General features: G+C 40.0%; 1 protein-coding gene across 6 annotated transcripts in view; it reads right to left on the bottom strand.

Moving 5' to 3' along the window:
• Positions 1-1,495: 1,495 nt before the first annotated feature.
• The window catches only part of PKNOX1 (PBX/knotted 1 homeobox 1), a 57,584-nt gene continuing 32,215 nt past the window's right edge, over positions 1,496-26,864 (bottom strand). For 5 of the 6 annotated variants that reach the window (XM_068685021.1, XM_068685030.1, XM_068685014.1 and 2 more), the window contains 7 exons: positions 16,806-16,976; positions 15,225-15,324; positions 14,638-14,735; positions 12,128-12,256; positions 11,014-11,090; positions 9,165-9,337; positions 1,496-8,187 (listed from right to left, as the gene is read on the bottom strand). In XM_068685021.1, coding sequence (XP_068541122.1) covers positions 7,976-8,187; positions 9,165-9,337; positions 11,014-11,090; positions 12,128-12,256; positions 14,638-14,735; positions 15,225-15,324; positions 16,806-16,976 — 960 coding nt within the window. In that variant the 3' untranslated portion in view covers positions 1,496-7,975. Of the gene's footprint in view, positions 8,188-9,164; positions 9,338-11,013; positions 11,091-12,127; positions 12,257-14,637; positions 14,736-15,224; positions 15,325-16,805; positions 16,977-17,792; positions 17,977-26,864 lie in introns of those variants that run through there. The other variant, XM_068685044.1, reaches the window with a different exon arrangement.

Raw genomic sequence — 26,864 nt, 5'->3', positions numbered from 1 at the left:
GATTTTTTTCTGATCATTTTTTAAATGTAATTTCTTTAAAGATTTGCATGATTTACTATTTTGTAAATCATGTAAACCATGTTTCCCTAACCAGTGCATAGTTTGTGATGCAGAGTATTAAAATATGCATATTTCTACACCTAAGACTTTTAATGGGGGAGAAGCAAACAGCATTAAAAAAATGCCCTATCACTACACTCCATGACAGAGTCCATCCCGAGCTTTTCTGCAGGCCCCTTTAGGCACTGGAAGGCTTCTGTAAGGTCTCCCTGGAGCCTTCTCATCTGCAGGCTGGCTTCATGGGAGAGGTGCTCCAGCACTTCGATCAACTTTGTGGCCCTCCTCCAGACTTGTTCTAATATTTCAATTTCCTTCTTGTGCTGAGGGCCCCAGAGCTGAATGCAGTGCCCCAGGTGGGGTCTCAGGAGAACAGAGCAGAGCAGAGGGGGAAAATCCCCTCCCTCACTGCTGGCCATGCTGCTTTTGATGCAGCCCAGGATGCGGTTGGCTTTCTGGGCTGCAAGCACACGTTGCTGGCTCACATCAAGCTTCTTGTCAACCAACACCCAACACCCCCAGGGCCTTCTCCTCAGGGCTCTCTTCAATCCACTGAGCTGTTGCTCTTTGAGTGTGACCATCCAGCCCATTCCTCATTCACCGAGTGGTCAGTCTGTCAAACCCAGATCTCTGCAATTTAGAGACAAGGATATTGTGGAGACAGTATCAAATGCTTTGCCCAAGTCCAGGTAGATGGTGTCAGTTGCTCTTCCCCTGTCCACCACTGCTGTAATCCCATCACAGAAGGCCACCAGATTTGTGGTCAAGCACTCTTGTTCCAGTACAAAAATTCAGTGAGACTCCAGTAACAGAATACCCTCTAGAAATTTTCTTTCTGGCCTCAATTTGGATCTTACGCATGGAAATGTATGTACTCATCCATGTCTTTGAAAAAGTTACCAGAACACTAATCAATGTTGTTTATGGAATCACGCACATAATTAAGTCTCCTTGCCTGAAATTAAAAGCGGCCTAAATTTTAACGATGAAACAAACTTCTAAACTGAGCTATGCAGAAATGTATAACATAACTTGATGGACACTAAAGCGTTGAGCGTCTCTGAAGTTAGCAGCTCACAGTGAAAGGTTGCAGGTGGAAGAAGGCACAGGAAAGGTTAAGTGGCAAAGAAAAAACAGCATATAAGTGAACCTGCGATTTCGTATGTATGATCTGTATAGTTTTCATTACTATGGAAAATCTAGTCTTAAAAAGGTTTGGATCTTAACAAAAATTGTCTCTGAATTCAATTTTATTACAACATTTACATTTAGTATATGCATCAGTCTGTATTTAGGGTACAGTGATAGATTTAGCAAAAAAAAAGCATGCTAGGAATACTGGCCAGGAGAAGGCCGTCAGACCGAACCTTCTGCCTTGTGCTGGTGGTGACACAGAAGTCGGAAGACCAACAGAGAGATAAATATTCATGGGTTCCCCCCCCCCTCAGTTTCCTCCATAAGCTTTAGATCGCATCTGAGTTGCAGCAGGAAGATGAGCCATGACTGACCTAGGAAGGACGCATTGCCCTTAGAAGTTAGTAGGGTAGTAAAATTGTGGGATTTTGTTGATGTTTTGTTAATTTTTAAAATTATTTTTATTTAATAGAGCACAGGTGTAATGCTGCATACCTTGTACACTCTGGCAACGCACAAATTTCAATCTGGATGTTGAATAAATAGTGCCTGGTGTGCCAACCTTCCCTGGTACTTTTTGCGGTATCCTCTATTTGCAGTGCATGTCTGGAGTTTATTTTTCTTCTTTTTGGCATTGAAGGTACTGCTCTGGTTTTCTACAAAGAGGGGCATTTAGAAGCAGCCCTAAGTTGGATAATAAAGGATTAGCATTTTGTAAACAGGTGCTCCACGAAAGCCAACACGCTAATCAGCTACTCATGATTACACTTCCAATCCCTGTTGTGCCTTCATCTGGCAGGGGAATTTGAGACCAAGAGACCGGGAACATGCTCTTCTGGCTGTAACTCAGGTACAAGCATCTCCTCTTTTTTGGTTTTTGGTTTTGGTTTCCTTGAAAACAGTCAATTATGCCTAGAATCACATGCTCATCAGTGCAGGAAGACAGCTGTTGTGCAGTTGGTCATGGAGCAGATGGAGGCCCTGACCTGGTCACCTGAGCAGTTTTGATGTGGCCCATGAGATCCCCAGGAATCTGTGAAGGTGCCCACACCCTGCCATGACCTCAATCCTGCTGTCACCCAAGGGGACGCGTCTGCCAAGCGAGGCACAGCCACGCGAGGCAGGCTGTCTGTCTGCATCTGTGCTGAGTAAGACGTGCACATCACATGAGTTTGAGTTTCTTGCTAGAGGAGGTGCTATCTTATCTGTCATTAGGCTGCTGCTCCCTTCCTGACGATTCCTGACCTAGCAGGACATGATTTCAGGAATGTGTTACAGTCTACCCTGCTGAACAAGTCAGCAGACGGGGCTGGTACCGGAGAATTCTTTTCAAATAAGTATATATATATACCATATATGCTTGGAACCATTATTGGAAGTTTGATGTCCATGCCATTTTAATTAACAGTTTTGAAACAACAACAAAAAGAAACCCCAAAGTCACACACATTATGGACTATTTACCTGCTAATTCTCTTTCATCAAAGCTGCTCCTGCGTTACAAAAGCATAATAAAAATCCCCATACTGTTAAGGGCTAGTAAACATTTTTCTTCATTTGCATAAACAGGAAAACCCAAACAAACAAAAAGACCCAAGACTGACTGCCCCTGGCCAAAAACTGGTTAAATAGTTTGAAACTCAGCTCAAGATTTCTCAAAACCGTGTCTTTCAGCCAAACAATACTGCTAAAGTAACGCGAATGCTTCGCTTTAAAAATGTGCTTTTCCAGTTCACAGAGAACAGTAGTGTAAAAATAAGTCATCCTCGAAGCACATTCTGATTTTTAATTTTATCCTTCGAGAGATTGGTTGCTTCAAAAGTCTCTTAACAACTGAGGGCTAAAAAAAGTTACAGGTTTACATTTTAAAGATTGTCCATCGTGTAGACCAAACGTTGCCAACCCACTGGCAGATTTATGGGCCACTTCTGTCATGATCTGAAAACGCTGGATTCGATTAACACAAGGTAAGGATCTTTATAGTAGTCTACAAAGTTGGTAAGGCATTTCACTGCTTTCTCGCACATTGCTTTTCGCTGGCAAAAAACAGCTGTGATCACTCAGCAGGTCCTAAATAACCGAGTCACAGAAAAAAAAAAAAAAAAAGAAAAAGAAAGAACATTTTTATATTTCCAGGTGACAAGAACGAACAAATAACATGATTTGGGCAATCACTTGAGAGCACATTAGTGCCAATTTCACTACACGTTACATTGGGTGACCGAGTTACTTCAGGACTTAAAATTAAACAACCCAGAACCGATTGAAAGCGCTCAGCAAGCCCAGGAGGGGCGCGTGTGGAATCCGCACCGAGGGGGAGCTTGGCAAAAACCAGCCAGCTTTGCTCTCCAGCTACCCTGGACAGTAAAGAGCTGAGAGTACTCGGCCCACGGCTGATGATCTGACGTTACAATTAAACTTGCATTGTCATGGACGTGCTCTGGTTTTAGGAGGTGGTGACAGTTTCAATTTATTCTTAGGAAACCAAAACATTTCAGGTAATTGTTTCACATGCAAGGTTTTCATGGGGGAACCAAGTTCAGTTACATTTCCAACAGGATTCCAAAACTACATTTCTTGCCTATTCAACTCTGAAAACCAAGCTGAATATAAGGCTGAAAGGTTTAAAAGATCAGTCGAAGTAACAGAAGCCAGAAAGACAACAACGATATAGCACCTAAAAATGGGAGATTCACACAACGTTTTTGACATTCATGTCTTGCATAGACAAATGCTTATTAATTTTTTTTTCCCCCTCAGGACAACTCAGCTTCAGAAAATAAATCTTAAATCAACTTTAATTACAGTTAAATGCGTGTGTTTCAGTTTTCCAAAATACATTATTTTCTTTTTAACTGCTGCTACAAGTGTAATAGTTTTATGAAGCTCTCATCCCTTGGAAAGACTGTTTCACCCTTTGGGGCTGTCAAGTTCATGAAGCCAGGAAGCTGAACTGCTTTCTAATCCTCTTTCCCCACGTGATCAGAGAAACAAACAGCTCTATTATCCATGCAGTAAGTCTCCGTGGCCCTGCTCCAGAAGAAGATCCATAAACCTGAAGCTACTTTTAGAACAGAGGAACTGGGAACTCTCATCCTTCAGTGTGGGTCTGTCTTCTGGCCATGTTTCCACATCAAAACGATGCACTGTGCACAGCAGAACCACATGAAGTTCTTCCCTTCTAATCCCTTCACCCACAGGCTGGTTTCCTCTGCAAGAAAACCTAGGCATGCAGGCAGAAGCAAGCTGAAGGGCTTTCCAAGAGGTTCCCACTCATGATCATGGACCAGAAGAGGGAAGCAATGCTTTTGCAGGTAAATGCAGCCCAACGTGCAGCCCTTACAGAGTTTCCCTGAGGTCAGCTGGACTCTACTTTGACCCAATATCCGGATCTAGGAAAGTCTCTGCAGAGCCAGAGCCATGCCTATCAATTATGTCTTCCAACATTTTTAATTTTTTTTTTTTGAACAGTCATTTAAAAATACATACTGACCAATTTGGAGTTGATTTACTAAATAAAGTTGTTTCCAAAGATACAAAATAATGGGAAATCAGCTTGCTTGTCACAGAAGTCTTGGGAAAAGTGGACTGAAAACTCTGTTTTGGGTTAATGATCTAGATTACATTGGGAAAAAGTAAAGTTTCAATAATTATGTTTGCATAAGAATTGCAGTAATTTAAAAACCAAATTAGCTCTTCTCTTGCCTACCAATACAACTTTAATTGGGGGTAAGGGGCAATTATACATGGGTTTAATGTTAGGTTCTCTATGAAGACTTTGTACATAAGTGCCTAATGTAAACATTTTTTTCCAACTACCACAGAATAGTGATGCTTTGTTTAAACCAGCAGTCTTTCTTACGCAGCAAAAAAGGAAGCACGTTTTCTTCTAAATTGTGAAAAGACAGCTGCATGTCTAGGCAGCTCATACCCCTACTCTCACCAAATTAAAAGACAGGGTTTGAGTTCCTCATGTTAAGTAATCTCTTGGATTATACTGGTAACTTTTCCAATTTTCATAATTGACCTGACCACATTTGTGTTTCTAATTTGACAGGAGAACTACTCCATATTCTCCCTTTCATAGGGGCTTCCATCAGCTTCACTTTCCAGGTATTTACCAACCAGCTAAAGACAAGGTGACAAATGTGAGACAAGTGATCTACAAACCCCAGTTTAGTTCGTGCTTCCCTTTGGTGCTGGCTGCTTGCTGCCCTCCTAGATCTGCTGCTGAGCCATTTCCTTGCCTACCTTCAAGCCAGTGAGGAAAGTGCTGCTGTTGTGCACTGATAACTGGTCAAGGAGGGAAAAGGCAGTGAGAAATGACTTGTTCTTCTAGCACAGGCTGATTTGGAAAAGCACAGATTTGACCATAGCCCTGCACATACCGAGAAGTCATTACTCGGCTGCCTACAAGATACAAAAATCAGCACACTATTACATGTGGAGAAGGGTAGCTGAATAATCCCCCCAGGGAAATCAAAAAGCATAGCCAATTACACAATGGAAACTGTGAGGGTGATGAAGTACTTGTAGAGTTGTAAAAAAAAAAATAAATAAAAAAATAAAAAAAAATCTGTCTCTCAGTTCTCGTCATCTTAGGTATCCTTTGTAGGAGCACTGGGTTGAATGTTTCCAGAGGAGCATGATTTGCACGATAGCTTTCTTTTAAATGTATTTTCGGGTTGAATTGGATTTGACAATAGCTTTTGGGATAGTTATGCTTTGTCAAAGTCTTCCTAATTAAATCTTACATGAATCATTTCCAAGTTATGCTCTTTACAAACATGTCACATTAGTGGCAAAGTAGAGAACTTAGAAGAACAAAATTCTTTAGAAATTATCACTCCAGCAGGAACAGATCATTACAGTCTTTGAACTAGGAAGCAAAATCCTCAGTCATGAATAAACGAAAGCTATTGCAGAAACATCACTAGTGATGAGTAAAGCCCAATTTGTCAAAACAGCTACCAGTCACTTAAAACTAGTATCATTCTCCTTGTATGTATACCAGTGTTATAGACATTTCTTTCTGAAGTTTTTCTTCATACCAACTTAAACATGACCTGTAAGACAGTCTTTAAAGACCTCCTTTCAAGCATTTAAGCATATAAAAAAGTACATGCTTGAAAATCCCACTGAAATCAATGGGACCTAAGCATATGCCTGAGTATTTTGTGAAACAGAAATTTAAGTATTCAATTAAATATTTGCATCTGCTAGAGAGTTCTGCTCAAATACAATGTCTAAAGCTTCCATAAGCTAACATCCTTTTCCCTGTCATGTTAGAAATGCAACTAGATTTGATCTAAACAAGAGATTTCTGGCTTTGTTCTAATCCGACAGAGGGACAAAGGGACAGGGGAAAAGAGGACACTGATCATACTGTGAAGACTCTTGGCGTCTGTTATTTCTATTTAACAATGGGAAATACGAAGTTCCAAGAGTGAGCGTTCATGGATGAACAGAAAGACTCCAAACTTTGGGGGAAAAAATAAAAGGACTATTACCACAAAAAGTGTTTTCATCATTAGCTCTTAGATTTTAAATGACAATAGGATTTTCTACTCTAATAAAGCCTGCTGTATACTCTTGTAGTGACCTTCAGATTTGAAATTTTTTTTACAGAAATCCATAAATTATATGTCTTTTTGTATTGAGGGAAAATATTTCAAATGCAATGAAATAGTGATAGCAGAATTCATGACTGTATAGTACGTATCTTTTCACTTTTCAGAATCAGATGTACAAACTATAAACTCTTAAATTTCTCTAATAACCGGAAGTGTTGTAGGCATTTCAATTTACTTACCTGAATACTCATTTAGCAAATATCTTCAGATACAAGTCTAGATACAGAGTTAATGTAATTTGAATATTAGTTTACACATAATATAAATCAATGTTTGACAATATCAAAATCCCATCAAACAGTGGGCCCCTTCTTATGCTATTATCAAATATACTATATCACTGTGGGATAGCTGAGAATCATAGAACGCTAGTATAGGTTTGTTTATTAAATTTGGTCAGTTTTCAGACCTTCCAAATAGGAATACTAAACATTTATTTTTCCCCTCTGGAAATTCTTTTTTTTTTTTTTTTTCCCTCCTGCGTAATACAGTCGTCATCCCAATTCCTAATGAATTTATAAAAATATTTTTTATCCAATAACCCCGGCAAGGTAAAAATAGGAGTTTTTATAGCAAATGATAAACAGGCTCACGGACTATGAGAGAAACTAAACTTATTTAAGTTGCCATACATTCGCTACCGAATCACACATCACCATTTTCTTTTTGTGTGTGTTGCTGTCCACCTCAGACTAGCAGTTTTTAAGGTGCAGAAGCATCTTTCAAATATATGCATCAAACTTAATGATCAATTTCCACACACTAGTGTCACATGCTTTAAATTTACATCACCTGCCCATCAAGAGCTGTGTTAAATAACAGCACTAATTGAAACTGCATAATTCTTTAGAAACTGCAGCACTTCCAATTCAGAGAATAAAGGGGTGCTAACATGGTTCTTTATATTACTAGATATAATTTTCTGAAATAAGAAAATTAAAAGAAATGAAAAAACACATTTGAAAGAAGTTGCTGCACCTGCAAAAACACTCTTTAAGCTTACTATGAAATACAAAAAAGTGCACCCTTCTATATCTACATATAAAACATATTAGAAATAAAACTTGTGTAAAATGTTTGCTGTGCAAACTATAAAAACAGTCAGTCAGTCCATTCTTTTTCCTAAACGTTTTGTCACACTCTCTTGCTTCCTACTGCAGAGAATCGCTGTTATCCAAAACCAGCCCACTGATATTTGTCGTTGAGAGATCTCCTCCATCATCTTCACCGCTGTCTACAGACTCATCCTCACTCTGCCCTGCCATCATAACTTGCTGAACAGCCAAAGTAGCACCATCAGATGACAAGGACTGGAGACTGTCTACATTCATGTTGACTGGAGCTGTAATTGTTACAACAGCACCTGCAGAAGCACAATCGTAGAAGTTTAGCATCTTTCTTGGTTTCTCAGTTTAAGCTATACATATGTATATGTAACAGATTTTGTTTCTAATTGACAGGAAGGAAAGCTAAAGAATGAAATTAGAATAAAAGCTAAACAGATTGTTTTACACTTAAATGTTAGGAAATGCCAGAATTAAGTTGGCCAAGAATCTTAAAGGTAGCTGTGTTCTGGACACTCATTACAGGAATTCTCCAATCTAGTCATCACAAGAGCATTTCTGCAGAGTATTACAGATTAATTAGTTGCAGAAAAGTGGGAGTGTTCATAGAGATCCAAGGTGACTTAAATGGATAAAGCTGCTGTCAGATTCAGCAAAGGCTGTGGGAAAGGCTGCTACAAGATTGTGACAAATAAAGCAGCAGGCTGCAGGAGAGAAAGGATGGTCCTGAGATTAAAGCAGTTAGATTCAATTTAAGAAAGAGAAGTATTTGTTTGATCTGATGCTAGGGAAGTTACTTCAGTCAAATACTTTGGAAACTATTGTATGTCTCTGCTTCCCAATGCTCAACTTGAAACACATGAGGCATATATAGAACTGCAGATGCTCAGCCCCTCTAGCAATAGCGAAAGGAATGCAAACTGTATGGGGAGTCATGAAGCTGAAAGAGAAGTCCTGCTAGTCAAACAGAATGCTAGCGATGTACCTAACACTTACTGAGAGAACTTATGTGAGCATCTAACCTTTACTCTGTCATTTCATAACTTTTGAAATAAAAGCAACAGTCTCAGAACATAGATTCTAATAAAATACACCCCAAACCCAGAAAAAAACAAAGGATGGAAAAAAGATCACACTTTTTGTTATGCTTTTCCAGATTAAAAACGTAGTCATGCTGAAATATCAAGAAGCTCTCCCGCCAGATGTATCAACCCCTTCGTTTCCCTGGTACAGAGGAATTAGCTCTATTATCTGTGTTCTTGCCAGTTCTCCTTACCGTCTGACATTGTGAGCTCATTAGATTGCTGCTGAGCAACTCCTGAGGCAATGGAGTCAGGCCAGAACCTCTGAACCGGCCTGTTCTGAGCTGTTTTCTTCTTTGTTTTTGGAGTTTCAGAACAACTGGAATCCAGCATTGGCTGAAGAATTCGCCTTCTAGCATTGATAAACCTAAACACAATCAAAAGTAAGAAGTACTTATAACCTGAAGGAAGTGGATGTTCTCTCTCTCTCTCTTGGATTCACAAAGTATAAAGTAGAAAAAAATGGAAATAAAAAAACAAAACACAAAACAGAAGTATGAAACCTGCAGAGTGTCAATTCTCCCTCCCAGCTCCACTTGACATTCTTTTTTTAGCATGTAAAACTTGAACTCCTAGAGCACTGGCATCATTCGATATTGGCAAACTAGCTAAGCAAGTACTTCTGTCGTTTTGCTGCTAGCAGCATTTTCCCCCAGACCTCAGCTACGGAAACTCTCCAGACAGCATGACAGACATAAGTTTCAAGATCTTATTAAAAGCTAAGCACCAGAAAAGTTGCTGACAGCACAATTCAGAAAGCTGATACACTACTAATGATACTCTCATTAGGGTTCACCTAAAATCTATCCCCATTCTAACCTAGTTTGTTTGGTCTGGTTTCATTTACTTTCCTAAGCTCCAGACTTAATTATTTTATAGGCTCACTAGCTTTCCCAGGCCTGGTTCCTGATCCAGAAGACAATACTAAACGCATTTTTCAGATCTTATCCAATTCCTTTTCATTCCCCAATTTCCACTTGTTCACTCCAGCATGCTAATTATCACTCTTTCCCCTTTCTGCTAGTGAACAAGACGGTATTTAATCCGCATTTCACTTGGCTACTAGCAGTTAAGCAAATTAATTTCGCTGTAGGTAGCTGCGGCAAGAAGGAGCTGTGACTGAGGACAGCATTTCCTGCTAAGTCTGACAAAACACATCCAGGACTCATCTTTACCTGCAGTGGGAGGAAGCAGAGCACAGCTGGCAGGTCCACCTAGCGAGCTCAATGCTTTGCGGAGACTTTAGCCCAGAGCTCCGTTACTACTACGCCATGCAGACACAATTACACTGATCCACTCCTGGAGCCACTGCACTACCACTAGCATGTGTATTTCCCCACCGAACCCCTCTGCAGCCATGCAGCCAGCATCAGCTTTGAAACCTGAGGAAGATCCCTCCTGGACTTTGCTGCAATGATTTTAGGAACCAACACCGTAGGCAGAATAGGATGCATGTTGGCACCCTCACTCCTCTTCTCCAAGGGCAGGCATGTTATCTTAAGCCTGTAGTGCACTTCAGACAGACTAAAACATATTGAGCCACGAAACAGAGTAGTTGAGACAGCAGTTGACACTTTCCATTCACCACTGTTCAGGGGATAGCATCATTTGATATAAGAGCAGAATGAAGATCTGTTGACAGTAATAGCTTTAAAATATGCAGCCATAATTACCAGGAACACTTTTCAGAGCCTCAAGTCACCAAATCCCTTTAAAATTGAAATTTGTTACTTGCAGAGGAGATGTGAGAATACTTCCATCTCTTTCAGCGGTAGAACAGAATGTAATTCTTAACGTTGCAAATTTTTCTCAAGTCCTTACATAACTTAAGTGGCACAAGCATTATTTTACCTTATAAAAAAAATAAGGTGCCTGTGTATCAATACATAATTCCTGTATTTTTATATATGTATTAGTCTTTACATATATGTAGTGCAGAACAACAAATTCAAACCCCGATGCCTAAGTCACACTCGTAAGTATTTCTGTCTTGCAAGGATGTGGAGACAGCAACTGACATTAAGGAAGAGTTTTTGCTCTTACCAGTTGTTAACCTGGAGTAGTGTCAGATTTGTTTGTGCTGCAATCTGTTTCTTCTCATCCTCTGTTGGATATGGATGCTAAACAGGACAGAAAGAGGGAAAAAAAAAGCATAACCTTCTGTTTTATTTTGCCATCAAAAATAAGGACTCCTTTATTACAACTGACTAAAGCTATCTCATTCATTGTCAGCAACCTTAAGAAACCTCACAAACTTTTATAGATAAAAATCATTTAACAAAATGGGCTTTACTACACAAAACTGTTTTTACCCTTGAAAGAATATATCATACCATCAAACTGTTGATGTCTAAATCGGAAGAAAAAGATTCTCATGGATGCCAACCTTTATTCAACAATGTGATCTCTGGGCACCAGGCATGTGATATGATCCAATTAGTTATGCAGTCTAAGGGCAATGTCATATGAGAGTTCTGACAAGCCTTTCTAGTTAAAATAAGCTTCCATTAACTCAATGGGCGAAAATAGTGTATGTAACGTAAGAAATGTGCATGAACTTTCCCTGTTTCAATTTTTCTGTTTGAAATAGTTCTAAAGACTGAAAATATCAACCTACAAAACACTGGAATATAACTTGAGAGCTGTTTATCCTTTGAGAATAAATATTTATACAAAAAAAAGACATTCTACTGTATGCACAAGTAGATAGTAACACATTTGGTACATATTAGGAGGGTTCTTGAAAAGGAGAGACAGTCAGAAAACTCGAAATTCTCCTCCAGAAACAAAAAACAGCAGCAGCAGCAGCAACAAAACAAACAAGCAAAAACATAAAACCACAGCCACAGATGGAACTATTTTTCCTTGTACTATGGACCAGGGTGTTGAGAGCAGTAAGTTCTCAACACAATGAAATGAAGAAAGATCCCTTTTACAAACATTTGAGCTCACAGGGTACAAATGTAACATACTGATTAAAATAATAATAAAATCAACTGACATTAGGCTCTGTGGAACTACTGCAAATGACTTCAGGAGAAATTGAACGGGGATTATGCAAACACCACCAACAAGTTCACCTTCCTTATGAAGCAATATCATAAGAGGCCGCATAAAAAGAGTTACATAAAAACCCACGACCATGTTCAGTCCTTACCCCTATGTGCTGAAAAAGCCAAGATCTCATCACATTTGTAGCGTGCTTGGGAAGAACTCCTCTTTTATTTTTTGATGAGCCATCATCTTGATGCAAGATGCCTAGATCTTGGTTTAATTGCAACTGAAGCTGCATATACAATTTTAAAAGAAATAAGAAAGTTAGCATAGTAATAGCAGTATTGTGTATCAATATGGGAATAAGTCATTTACATAAGGAATGAAAAGAAATTGGGCTGTAGGCATACTTATTATAAAAAAGTTTTAAAAGTTCCAAAATGTCTTTATCGAGGGAAAATGATGTATCAGGTTTCTGTAGTTCTCACATTTTCTGTAACTTTCCTGTTTTAAGAATTGCAACTGTTATCAGGGTGTGTACCTGATCTTGTGGCAAGAGCCAGTGATTTTCTGTAATTAAGAATAAAGCCCACCCACGTGCTAGATGTCAGGTTAATGATCCTCTGTACTGATTTGTGCTACGTTAGGGTTTCAATTGACTTTTCACCCTACCAAGTCATTTGTACAAATGAAGAACACATGAAAAATGTTATGCTGAATATACCCACTATGTGCAAGCATAAGCAACTATAGAGGCTGTAAAATAATAAAGATTTACGACTTAAGCTAAGGGCTTAAAGTAAAATTAATTATAACACTTGAGTTGCAAACAAAGGTGCTTAAGGTCCTGCTAAATAAATGAATCTAATTCTCAAGGAGCAAGAAGATAAACGTCAAAGACTAACAAGGGGAACAGGTTCCAGCTACTTTAGAACTCTTAATTCATTTTAGGAAAACAGTAGGAGCGCTGTGAAGTTTCGTAGTTTTGCTTTCTTTTTCGCTTTCTGTTGATATATCAAATTGTTTGCCTATTGGTTATCTGAACATTAGGGGATATGTTCTTAAGTGCTTAGGCAGAGATAATGAGAAACACAAACCTCATATGCAATTTATATTCTATTTCAGACAATTATAACTCATATCATTCTAAATCAGGTTTTCCAAACAACAGGGAGCAATTTCTTCAGGCCAGTCATTATGTCTACATCCTGTATGAAACAAACCTAGCTCAGAAATGACATTTAAAACTTAAGTTATCCAATTACCACAAATACATATTTGGAACATGGTTTTATTTGCAAAGTAATGTTTTACTTTCTAAATAATCTGTCTGCATATGGAGGCTTTATAATGAACTTTCAAATAAGCCTCTCCTGTTATTTCTTGTCTACATGCACAGCACCGTGGAACACTGAGAAAGAACTTCAGGAAGTATTTCCTGTGGGTGAGAAGGCATACAGGCCCAAAGTTACGTATAGGTGGGTTTGGAGATTCTAGCTAACACTGAGAGAAGCCACAGATCCATACAGAAGTGCAAACCTACGCTTTGTTTGATTTATTATTTGTAGACTTTTTTTTAAACCTCCAGGGAAAAAAAAAAAGAAAAAAAAAAAAGATGCTGAGTTGGAAATAGAGGCATTTTTCTTCACAAACACTTCAGTCTAGGAAAGTAATTTCAGACATATTTCTGAAAGGTATCTGAGGACAGAATTGCATGTATTCTAGGGCAAAAAAATGGGTAAATACATACTTGCTACTACCAATAAAAACAAGATAGGAGTATTTTAAACATATTTTTTTAGTTGAAAGGTCAGAAGAGGGAAGAAAAGACAACACCAAGTCCGTGATTACCAACAGACTTCATGCTGTGGAGAGGATAGCTCCTCATTCACATTTTTAATCATCTCCACATGCCTGGAAGATTTAACACCTTCTGCTCCAAGAGAAAGCTAGCAAGGTTTTCCTTAACTCAAAATGGTCTAGTTTTCATGTTTCCTTTTCCTCAGTTATTCCTTTGAGCTCTCCTGACCCAACTCTTTTAAGAGTCTCCCTAAAAAAATGAAGGAGAGCTGGCCCTTATCTTTCAAGGTGTAATATAAAGAGGCTAATGAGGTGGTGCCCTACAGCCTGAACTCAATATTTTGAAAGTTTTATGGCAAAATGCTTCTCAGCATAAATTCTGGAATACATAGTTTCACAGTGTCGGTGGTTGCCATCTTGTTAAAATGTCAAATTTCTGATGACAACAATAGCAAAACTTCACAAAGCAGTATTTAAATCTATCCTGCCAAAAACCTAGTTGAACAGTTAGGAAAGCTTTAATCATGGGAAAATTGTCTACTATTTAATTCAAAAGTGTTTTTTTTTTTTTTTTGGTACTGGTTGGTTTTGTTTAATCCATGTACAAGTAATCATCAGTTAAAAAAAAATAAAAAATATTTAACATGTAGTAACTATGATGACTTGATGTTGCAGAGAAGATCTGTCTGGGTCCTTATGCCATATTAGAAAACTTGTAAATCCTATAGCAGTGCTTCTGTTAATTTTACATTAGTTACTATGCGTGCCTACATAGATTACGCTGATGATGCATCAAATTTAAATCAAAATTCTTGAAAACAATGACATGTACGTGGACCCATGAAACTGTTCTCTGAAGCCTGTGAAACACACCTGAGAATTCTGAATCCGAATAGTCCCAGGCGACAGTGCTTGTGTCACTACTTGACCTTGTGGAGTGACCACAGTGACTGGCTGATACACTGTCCCCCCTTAAAAAAAATAGAAATATACAGGTAAGTGAAAGCTCTTCAGATAGTCTCTTTCAACACAGAAACACATCATCACTATAGACAATACCACAGGTCCGACAACACATCAGTTATTCTATTCTAGTAGTTATGTTAGTGTAGCAGAGCACATCTCATATTTTTTTCTATTCACAAGAATCCACAAAACAAAATGAAAGAGTAAAACACTCCAGTCTCTGATATTATTTAACTAAAGTAGTGTTGTACAGAAAGATCTCTTAGTATGGTACTTAAACTGCTGCCTCCACTCACATGTACATACCTGGCATACACAGAAATTAAACCAACACAAAAACTGTTAAGGCACTCAGTTGTATTAAAACAACAACTTCTCAGGTATTAGAATTCAAACACATTTTATGAAGTATTTGTGTATTTTTTTTTTTGTAACAACTATAAAAGAAAACAAAATGAAGAGCAAGGTGCCAGTTTTTCTTTACTGTGCCATACCTGCCACTGTTGCCATAGTTACATTTCCCTGCTGCAATGCTGATGCTGGCACCATAATCCCTTGGGGACTGAGTGTGCCTGCAATGGCACTTGGAATTTGCTAGAAAAATAAAACAATTAGTTGGTTGATCTTTTTCTTTCTTTCTTTTTTTTTTTTTTTTTTTTTTTTTTAAGGAGATAAAGCATGCTTGTGTAATTTTGGCTCTAAAAAATACATTTGGAGCTTAAACACAGGATTAGCTTCAAAGAGAAAAAGACTTCATTAGAGGTTCATCATTACCTACATTAACTTCCTCATTATCACCAATCATTATCTTTGAAAACCCTCATGAAAGCAACGGTTAGAAAAGACATTAAACTATCTGGAGAAATGTTAGGAGAGAAATGATCCTGAGGTATATAAATACTAAGAGAAAAAGTTTCCAAAGGCATGAGGGATAAAGGACAGATGAAATGGACCTTTGATGCTCTTATTACAAGCATCAAAGCTTTAGAATTTAGCTTTTTAATTATTACCTTAATTCCTTCCAATTCCAAAATAATGTATTACGCATTCAAGGTAGCCAATATGTTTTATTCTGCTCAGGATAGTTCTTTCTCAACCCTGACCATGCTAACTCTTGCACATTCCTTAACATGTATGCAAAATCTCCATTGTTACCAAATGCAAAATTCAGTCCCTCCCGTCTCTACAGAAGTAAGGCTGTAACAGCCATATCAAAAACATCTTTTAAAAGATTTTTGCCAGACTGCAGGCTCTCCTTTCCACACTTCCAGGTACAAAAACCTTAGTAAGGAGCCCAGACAGTGAAGTTTAAGAGTCATCAAGACTTTTCAGAATACATAGCACCAAACACGTTCATAAATCTGAGAAGGACCATCCCCTGTGACTGTGTCCAGTACATAGTGGGACGGCAGGGCTCACATTTTCCAGCATGTAAGAGCAGAAACATCAACCATAATGTAACAACTGTTGCTTTTCAAAGTACTACAAAATACAACTGGTTATTGCATTTTGGTATGTCTGTGGTATATAAACTGATACTCACAAGTACACATATGGGTACTGTTCATAACTACGAAGTTATCACAGGTGATATGCAAAGACATACGTCTGAATATCTGGTGGATTAGCTTTGTATTTATCTATTAATTTCCGAATACAGGCTGTTTATAAAAGTATCAGCCATCTCAATACTTCAGTGAAGCAGAGAAGACTAGGGAGATCTTCCTATTAAGGTGCTTTTTTCTGCCCTCTGTCCATTCTGTTTCCCTGCATCTTTTCCCAACCAAACTGCAAATCCAGGCAATTCTGAGTATCTCATCTTCCTGTAGTGAGGGCAAATCATAAAAGGAAGACTGACTTAAAAAGTGGCTAATTTCTGGTATATTTTAACACATTTGTTCATCAGGCAGTGGCACACAGGTGCACACAAAAACAAACAGAACTACTTCTAATCTTAACAACAGATTTTTAAAATGAGAGAAACTGCAGAAATTGTTTGCAAACTAATAGTAATATAAATATAGCTTCCTAAGGAAATCTAAGAAAAAACATACTTAATAGTACTTGAAACATACCTGAGATTGCACAGGTGAATAAGGACTTCCAGGTTCTCCACTTAATAGAGTTTCACTATTCATTTTTGTCTTCAGGCAGGCAATGTAGCGACTACAGAAATCCTTGCAGAGTTCATTAACCTTTTCTAGCTCAAGCAGATGGATACGTAGAACTTGGATTGCTTTTACCATCTAGGGAGTGAATTGGGGAAAACAAAAGGTACAAACGAAATGAAAATAACTTAATTTCAAAAATATTTCAATGTAAAATTTAAGCAAACACTACTTTCCAGTAACAAAGACCACTGAATTAAAGCAGAGCTATTAATTACTGAGTGCTGACTAGAGTTGTCAAGCTCTGCTCCTGGAAAGTGAAAGGAATGTGTTTGCATGCAAAACCCGTATCATTACACTGCTTAAGTAAACCATGATACAGGAGATACAACACATAACTACACTATAATCTTTGCCTGTGTCACGTGTCAGATTAGAAAGACAGAGCCCAATTAATAAAGAGATCTAAACATTTGTCATCTTGTTCAGCAAAGCTTAAAGTAATGAAATATTTTTTTAATCCTAGAGCTCTGAAGTTCCTTTGCAAATGTATGTCAACTATGAACGACAACCCTGGGGTAGAATCTCTTGAGAACTTTCAAGTGAAGAGACTGCTTCTGCAATATATGAAAGAGCACTAAAACCAACGAACAAATCCATGTTTAAACAAAGAGTGAAGTAGAGGAGGTACATACGTGACGAGAATACTTATGCTTACTGCGAGAAAAAGACATGTAAGCTTGGAGAGCTAATGGTATTTCATACTGCATAAAAATAGCTTAGGTGATTGTAAGGGTCATGGCAGAAGATCAAAAGCTAAAGCCAAATCCAGATGGTCTGGATTTTGATGATGCAGTAGGAAATACAGGACATTCAAATACACACATAACATATCAGCAAAATAATTGCCTTTTTTTTTTTTTTTTAATGCAATGTGCCATCTCCAACACTTACTTGCTACGCTAGATCTCCAAGAAAAATATCCTTCAGTTTTATGGATCTGAATAGGCTATAATCTTGAAACATAGTGCAGAGCTTGATTTTAGCATTATTTAGAAAAAATCTGTCATATGTAAAGGGTCATTTACCCGGCCAGAGCACTGAATGCAATGACCAGAAATGATAGCTTACTAAGTCATCCACTTATTTCTAGCTAAAGAAGCCAACTGGGAGCTGAAGTAGCCTTTATACAAAGCACCTGAAGGCGATCAAGGCAGGCAAACTTTCGGGTATGCTCCCCCCTCCTTCATGAGGGCTTTAGCTTTTATTATGACAGACTTTTTCCCTGTTTTTTTCAGTAGGAGGTATTCCAGCTGCGTGATGGTCACCCAATTAAGAAAATGGTATGTTAAAATAAACTAGAGAAAAAAACCTGAAATGATAACAAAACAGGAAATCTTATCCCTTCTAAGGGCTGTAAATAAATGTAACTTTAAAAGCCCAGCTGCAGGAAAAAAAATGAGCTGTAGACTTGAGGCAGTTAATTCAAATTAAAATCCAGTAACCCTTGCAATTAAAATCCAGTAACCCTTACGACCTTTGACACCAAAGCCCTTTGAAATCCTGCATGCGGTGGCCCAGTGCTGAGGCCCAGCAGTCTTCTAGAGCAGCCCTCAACAGTGGTTGCCTTTAAAACTGTGCTTAAGCACAATCAAGTTAAACTATCCAAATTATGTAGATTTTAACCCAAACCAGGGGTTATCTACGTTTAAATACATTCTGCTCCTTTCAGCATTGTTAATGATTTTCCTGTCATGCTCCGATAGCCAAATAGTTTCAGAGACCAAAATCTTGAATTATAAAATTATTTACACAGGGCAGAACAACACAGAGAACACACGTTAGCCAGAAACAGATTTTATTTTAGCCCATCTCATCTTCCCTTTGCTGGACTGAAACCGAGGCAATGTAATATTTGAGAGTATTAGTGATGAATTACTTCTGCTTAGTAAGATTTTTTTTTTCTTTTCTTAAATCATCACCCATATGTATTATTTATGTATCAGGACTTGTTTACAGGGGAAAAAAAAAAAAAGATTAGAACTTAAATAGAGTTTCAAACAGATGGTTGATATCTGATGTGAGAACTGAATTCAAGTCAAACCTAACCATAAACCAAGGATTAAGCAACAACAGCCAGGTTTCTGCAGACACAGGCAGAACCACACCACTCTTAGAGGAAGCTGTGCTACTGTGGTTAGAAAGGCAAACAGAAATTTGTAAATACACCATGCCTGTCACCAGGACTTATTTACAACGACACCAGCTCTGGCCATACGGCTCATTGTGTCTTGCAGCACGGATGGAGAAAACTTACATTTGCTGCCTCAAGTTCACGTTTTCCTTGAAACGAAAAAAGAACCGCTGAAAACTTCTGATAGAACCACCCACGCTGAACAAAGCTAACAAAGGAATGCCTCCAGACACATCACAGCAGCAGCAATATTTCATTCTCATTTTCTAAGAAGAATGCATAGCTTCAAATTCTACAAAAAACACGCGTTTGTTGTGTAGTGCTACTGAGTAGAATCTGCTACAGCACTAAGGAATTGTAAAAGCCACTTGATTCAGCCTTTTCAGCTGAGAGAAAAAAAAAAAAAAAGAAACACCATTTCAGAGAAATGCAGAAATACTTAAGTAAACATTAGATACAGCGATATTGTCAATATTGTTGTAAATAAAGGAAATGTTAAGCTACTAAGCAGAGAAAGAAAAAATTACTGAAAAATTCACAGTTCTTGGTAAAACTGCTATCAAGAGCATACTCACATATAAATATAACCTATCTGGAACATCTTTAGTTCTAAAATGGTTTGGATTGTGCCTCTGTCCTGTCTTTTCAGTGCCTTAAGCACGTGGTACAAAGGGGCACAGAATACGCACTACATTAGTCATTATCCTCAACTCACCCTTGTTCAAGTACAACATATACCCACGACATTTTATAGATTTCAAGGGATACGGCACAGGCATATGGCAAATACATATGTAGACAACACATCTGAAAGATCCCATGTATACTGACAAACAACCTTCTCATTCAGTAACTGTTCTCATTTCAAAAGCGATTAAAATATATCCATATGTCCATTCCTAGTTTATCTGCCTTCCCAAGCAAATCCTTATATAGGATTTAGGTCTTCAGGGGAAGAACACAAAGTCTGGGACAGGTGGCATTTGGTATTCATTTGTTTTGTTTTGATAACCTCTTGTCTGTTTTGAGTCCCCAGCTATGTGGCCAGGGGTCTGTGAAGCCTTACCAAAGTAATGTTTGATGAAGAAACTCAAAAACATGGCTTGTGCCCTCACAGAGAGGCTACCAAAGTGACATCCATTGGTTTCATCACCACTACAACTTTTCCTGACACAACTGAAAATGCAATAGCGTAGTCTTCAAGAACAGACTACTGAACCAAAAATCCTTACCCCAAATGAAACAAAAAACTCAGGGGTCTTCAAAAAGGGCAGTGTCCTGTTCAAATACAAAAGTGAGAACATATGTAACACATCATATATTGTATAATTTCTTGGCTGATTAAAGCTTTATGTAACCTACTCTGACCTCACAGCTGACCCTGTTTTGTGCAAGAGGTTGAACTACAGACCTCCTGAGTTCTTGAGCTCCTAATCTATCATGAATCATCCTATGGTCCTACGAATGTGGTGAAATTAAACAAAAAAACAAAATGAAACAAGATTAACACTCATATGGGAAGAGTTTACTCTGAACAGAAGTTACTCAAGAGATAGGAACCCTCCTGAAGCACTGTGATGTTTCTGCAATGGCTGGGTTAACAGCAAGCAACAAAAAAGTGTTAAGTTCTGAATGTCTTCCAACTGTAAAAAGCTCTAAAAACTATCTGCAAATATTCATGCTCAATAACTTCTTAGATATGGAGGAACCCATCCATGTTCATTGCAAAAACAGAAGAGGATTAAAGGAGAATAAAGGGAGGATGGTTCGTTGTCCTGTTAGCAAATCAAAGATCTTTTATATCCGTCAAAATGAGATGGAGATGCCAAGTGTCAGGAGCTTCAAGAGATGACACTCCAGAATACAAAGATACCTTTGAGCACTCTTTCAGAGAGAAGCAGGTGTTTCTAGACGTCTGACTAGAAACACAGACCATCAAGATCTGATGTTCTTAATAACAAACATCTCTTCTGATGCTGGCACTTGACCTGAGGACTAAGGTGCAACACAGCAACAGTCCAATGATGATGAGGAAGTTAAAGCTCTGAGAGTGTGGGATTCCAGTCTAGCAAGTTAGATACAAACATGACCATCACCTTCTGCTTCTTTCCTGCTGGGACTAGGATTTGAAAAGAGAAGGTCTGCAGCACTTCACGCAGATAATCGGCACTTAAATCAAATTCAGAGAAGACCGCTGAAGAAATGGTCAGAATGAGTGACCAAGAGTCAGCAAGAAAATCAGAACCATTGAAAATGTAAAGTCTGTCTAAAAGATATTTTCATATAGAGGATAATTCTGGCTTCAACAATATCATGTGCCACAGATGGATAGAAGAGCTAAATATTTATTGCATGAAACCGCAACCTTGTACTTCTCTTTCTTACCTCCCTGAGTAGTCTGACCTGTGTAGAGCCAATGAAAGTGGAACTGAGAAGTTCTACTTGGGGCCAATAATTCTTGGAGAGCAAACACGCAAACCACCAAAGAAAAGCCACTTTCCTTACGTTTTCAAAAGAATCACAGAATCACAGAATTTCTAGGTTGGAAGAGACCTCAAGATCATCAAGTCCAACCTCTGACCTAACGCTAACAGTCCCCACTAAACCATATCCCTAAGCTCTACATCTAAACGTCTTTTAAGGACTTCCAGGGATGGTGACTCCACCACTTCCCTGGGCAGCCTGTTCCAATGTCTAACAACCCTTTCGATAAAGAAGTTCTTCCTAACATCCAGCCTAAAACTCCCCCGGCGCAACTTAAGCCCATTCCCCCTCGTCCTGTCACCAGGCACGTGAGAGAATAGACCAACCCCCACCTCGCTACAGCCTCCTTTAAGGTACCTATAGAGAGCAATAAGGTCACCCCTGAGCCTCCTCTTCTCCAGGCTGAACAAGCCCAGCTCCTTCAGCCGCTCCTCGTAGGACTTGTTCTCCAGGCCCCTCACCAGCTTCGTCGCCCTTCTCTGGACCCGCTCAAGCACCTCGATGTCCTTCCTGTAGCGAGGGGCCCAAAACTGAACACAGTACTCGAGGTGCGGCCTCACCAGAGCCGAGTACAGGGGGACGATCACCTCCCCAGCCCTGCTGGTCACACTGTTTCTGATACAAGCCAGGATGCCGTTGGCCTTCTTGGCCACCTGAGCACACTGCTGGCTCATATTCAGCCGACTGTCCGCCATCACTCCCAGGTCCTTCTCTGCCTGGCAGCTCTCCAACCACTCATCTCCCAGCCTGTAGCTCTGCTTGGGGTTATTGCGCCCCAGGTGCAGGACCCGGCACTTGGCCTTGTTGAACTTCATGCAGTTGACCTCAGCCCATCGGTGCAGCCTATCCAGATCCTCCTGCAGAGCCTTCCTACCCTCAAGCAGATCGACACACGCACCTAGCTTGGTGTCATCTGCAAACTTACTGAGGGTGCACTCAATGCCCTCGTCCAGATCATTGATGAAGATATTAAAGAGGGCTGGCCCCAGCACCGAGCCCTGGGGGACGCCACTAGTGACCGGCCTCCAGCTGGATTTGACTCCATTTACCACAACTCTTTGGGCCCGGCTATCCAGCCAGTTTCTAACCCAACGAAGCGTGTGCCAGTCCAAGCCAAGAGCAGCCAGTTTCTTGAGGAGAATGCTGTGGGAGACGGTGTCAAAAGCCTTGCTGAAGTCAAGGTAGGCCACATCCACAAGAGATGGACTGGAACTCCTGGGAGAGTGTCAGTCCAAAGACAACTACCTCTTCTGACTGGAAGATGAACCTATGTTAAAGACATTGCTAGAACGTCAAGACTTCCTAGATCCAAGCTGATAAAATCTGTTCAGGATCTGACAGATTCTTGTATTTCTTTTAGTAGATCTTAAAACCCAACTTTGCATTTTCCTGGGATGCACTCCTCCTTGGAAGGAAGAGAAGCATCTCATGTACCTCTAGGATGAAGGGTGAGAGGACGGGCACTTCACGCTTCAGAGAAACCTTAACACAGTTTTGAGGTTGTTTTTTTTTTAAGCATTGCAGGTTTTGAACTCAAATTGGGTCTGGTTCTATCACATAAATGCACATACAGAAAAAGAACAGGCACATAGAAATAACCATGCAAAGTCAAACACACACACACACAAAAAAGCTTAATCCAGTCCATTTCACAGAGTACCTCAAAGATTCATTTAATGAAAAAACATTCCATGAGAAAGTGCCATTTCCCACCCTCTTCCCAAATTCTTCTGAGAAATTCTTGCTCTTTTAAATTGGCCATTAGGCATCTGCACAAGGTCTGACCCAATCCAGGAGCCATCAATATTAATGGAAGTGCTGCCATCCCTTTCACTGCCAGCTCTGTTTTGACAACGTGTCTGACAAAACCTTGCGCATGACATTGCAAAAATAAAGGGCCTAGTGTTTCAAAGCCTATTACTACTTCTGTGTTAACCATAACCCTTTGCCATGCTGTTCCAAGATCACTAACGAAACGTCTTAAAGTGGTTAACTAGAAAGAATAGTCCCTTCAGTTGGCAGGGACCTTCAAAGGTCATCTAGTTGGATTGCCCGACCACATCAGTGCTAACCACAAGTTAGGGCATTAATATGAAGAACAGAAGCCCTTCACATAGCGAATCAAAAAGATTGAAATATGGTTTAGAGGCAATAAATGGGACAAGAAAATCCTTACAATGAAAGTTTGTGTGGATGTTACCCGTATTTCTCAGTGCTGACATCCTTTGTGCTACCACAAATGCTGGAAACCACTAATTAATGGAGAATGGAAACCAGAATGCCAAACTAACGAGAAGTAATCTAGACCTTAGCTTACTGAGAACTGTTGAAGGTAGAACAACCTAACACTGCTCTTAATGAAGTTGCTTTCTGGTCAAATTGATCTAATACCTTCTAGATTAACATTCTGTAGTCCTCTGGATGAAAAGCAAGCTTTTCCTTCAGAATATTCAAGGCATTTCAAGTGTGTGTGCAACATGAATCATTGCAAGGGTCATAAGAGCCCCCACAATTAGAATTTATGGCACTTCAAAACTTCTGGTATCAGGTATACAGGCAGCACGGGGCCAGTTAAGGCTGGCAGACACTGGAATGACATTTTGCTGCTTTGGAGATGTTGGTTTAAACTTCTGTCACAAAAACAAACAAACAAACAAACAATGTGGAATAGTTTAGTTCTGCATGCCATCGCCTAAAAACAGCAAGAGGAAAAAAATGAACTGGCTGAATACTTGTCCAGTTTTCTTACTTGAGTCAGGCCTGTGACTCTTGTTCTAACAGGACTTGAGTGTGAGTCTTTATAGCACTATAAAATGGTCAATTCATCTCAGTTCAGCTCTGGCTCCAGGTTGAAAGATTGCTTCCGAGCAAGCATTTATACCTTATTTGTTTGACTGCTGTAGCCAGATAAGAGCACAGGTGGAAAACCAGTAGTCATCTGGTCTCCTTGCTCCACCCTTCTGGCTTGCTTCTATTATCAGTCTCTGCTAGATTATTCTTTCAAGTGAATGGTTTATTTAATGTTGGAGGTAAAAAGGACAGCAAAACCAGAAGACATAACTAAGGTGTACCATATTAGAATCCCTTTCTACTACAAAATTTTCCATCTACATTAATTTATGCGACACAAGGGAGAAAAAGACTGCCACTAAACCCAGCTACAGTCTTCTCCGTGCACCCACCAATAATTCAAGCTGAAGAGTTTGAAGAATGTACCTACTAACTGTAAGTCACAGCTAACAATGTCACCACACATCAGTAATTCAAAGCCAAAGGTAAATCGATTTTGCAACTTGGTTCCGGTTTCCGACAGTACTGGCCTCAGTGGCCATGGAGCCCAAGGCACAAACAAATTCTTCCTCAACCACTTAAAGCAAAGTCAACCAGATTCATGCAGCCCTTTGGCAACAGTAAATACTACATAAACCAAGGGACTTTGCCAGCCCTAAAATCATAAACAGGTCAATCAGAAGGAAGGAGTATTTGAACACTGTAGTCCATGTCCAGTTAGGTTTTGACTGTCTCCAAGGATGGAGACTCTACGTCCCCTCGGGGCAACCTGCTCTAGTATTCAACCTCCCTTATAATATTTATTTTCCTTATGCCTTAATGGAATTTCCTGTATTTCAATTTAAATCCACTTCCTCTTGCACTTTCATTGGGCACCACTGAAAAGAGCCAGACTGTTTTCTTTACTTCCCCATCTTCCTCTCTGAGTCTTCTCTGTTCCAGACTGCACAATCCCAGCTCTCTCAGCCTCTCCTGTATGAGATATGTTTTAGTCCTTTAATTACCAACATGGTCCTTTGCTTGACTCACCCCAGTATCTCTACGACTAGTAGTGAGGAGCCCAGAACCAAGCCCAAATATTGAGCATGAGAACCATGTTGAACTCTTCCATCAGACTCCTGTTGGCCTATTGCTTCAAACTGTAAGAGTGAATGGTGACACAGCACCCTGGTGCCCCAGCCACTCCTTCAAGTTCTGTATGATCCTGTGACCTGCCAGCTTGCTTAGGGTACACTCTGTCCCATCATCTGTGTCATTAACAAAGATTTTGAACAAGGTCAGTCCTGGTATCAACCCCTGGAGTATGCCACTAATGGCTAGCCTTCCACTGGATTCATGCTGCTGATCGCAATCCTTTGAGCCCAACAGTTCACCCAGTTCCCACTCCAGCTCACTGTCCAGTTATCTAGTCCACATTTTTCAGCTTGTCTATGAGAACGTTACAGGCTATCATGTCAAGTCTTAACTGAGGTCAAAATAAACCACAACCACGAGCATTGCTCTCTCTTCATCCACTGAGCTACACCCACTAGATTCCAACTATTAGATTTCAGATATTCTTCTCAGATTTGTCTGTCTGACAAATCTGGTGGCCTTCTATGATGGGGTTACAGCAGTGGTGGCTAGGGGAAGAGCAACTGCCACCATCTACCTGGACTTGGGCAAAGCATTTGACACCATCTCATGACAGCCTTGTCTCTAAATTGCAGAGACATGGCTTTGACAGACTGACCACTCGGTGGATGAGGAATGGGCTGGATGGTCACACTCAGAGAGTTGTGGTCAGCATGAGTGACAATGATGGGTGGCATTCCTCAGGGGTTGGTATTGGGACTGGTGCTGCTTAAGATCTTTGTAGGCAACACAGAGAGTGGCACTGAGTGCATCCTTACCAAGACTGTTAGTGACACCAAGCTGAGTGGTGCGGAGGACACACTGAAAGGAAGGGATGCCATCCAGGGGGACCAGGACAGGCTTGAGAGGTGGGCCTGTGCAAACCTCATGAGGTTCAACAAGACCAAGTGCAAGGCCCTGCAGCTGGGCCAAGGCAATCCCGGAGCAATGGATTGAGGGGAGCCCTGAGGAGAAGGCCCTGGGGGTGTTGGTTGACAAGAAGCTCGATGTGAGCCAGCAACGTGTGCTTGCAGCCCAGAAAGCCAACCGCATCCTGGGCTGCATCAAAAGCATCGTGGCCAGCAGAGTGAGGGAGGGGATTCTGCCCCTCTGCTCTGCTCTCCCAAGACCCCACATGGGGCACTGCATTCAGCTCTGGGGCCCAGCACAAGAAGGAAAGAGCAAGTCCAGAGGAGGGCCACAAAGATGCTCAGAGGGTTGGAGCACCTCTCCTATGAAGACAGGCTGAGGGAGCTGGGGTTGTTCAGCCTGGAGAAGGCTCAGGGGAGACCTTACAGTGGCCTTCCAGTACCTAAAAGGGCCTGCAGGAAGGCTGGGGAGGGGCTCTGTCAGGGAGCATAGTGATAGCACAAGGAGTAATGGCTTTAAATTAAAGGAGGGTAGGTTGAGATTAGGTATAAGAAAGAAATTCTTCTCTGTGAGAG

The sequence above is a fragment of the Anas acuta genome, chromosome 1 (assembly GCF_963932015.1).
Source record: "Anas acuta chromosome 1, bAnaAcu1.1, whole genome shotgun sequence".
In the NCBI taxonomy this organism is placed as follows: Eukaryota; Metazoa; Chordata; class Aves; order Anseriformes; family Anatidae; genus Anas; species Anas acuta.
The sequence above is the reverse complement of the archived record's forward strand: the minus strand, read 5'-3'. Positions and strand labels throughout refer to the sequence as shown.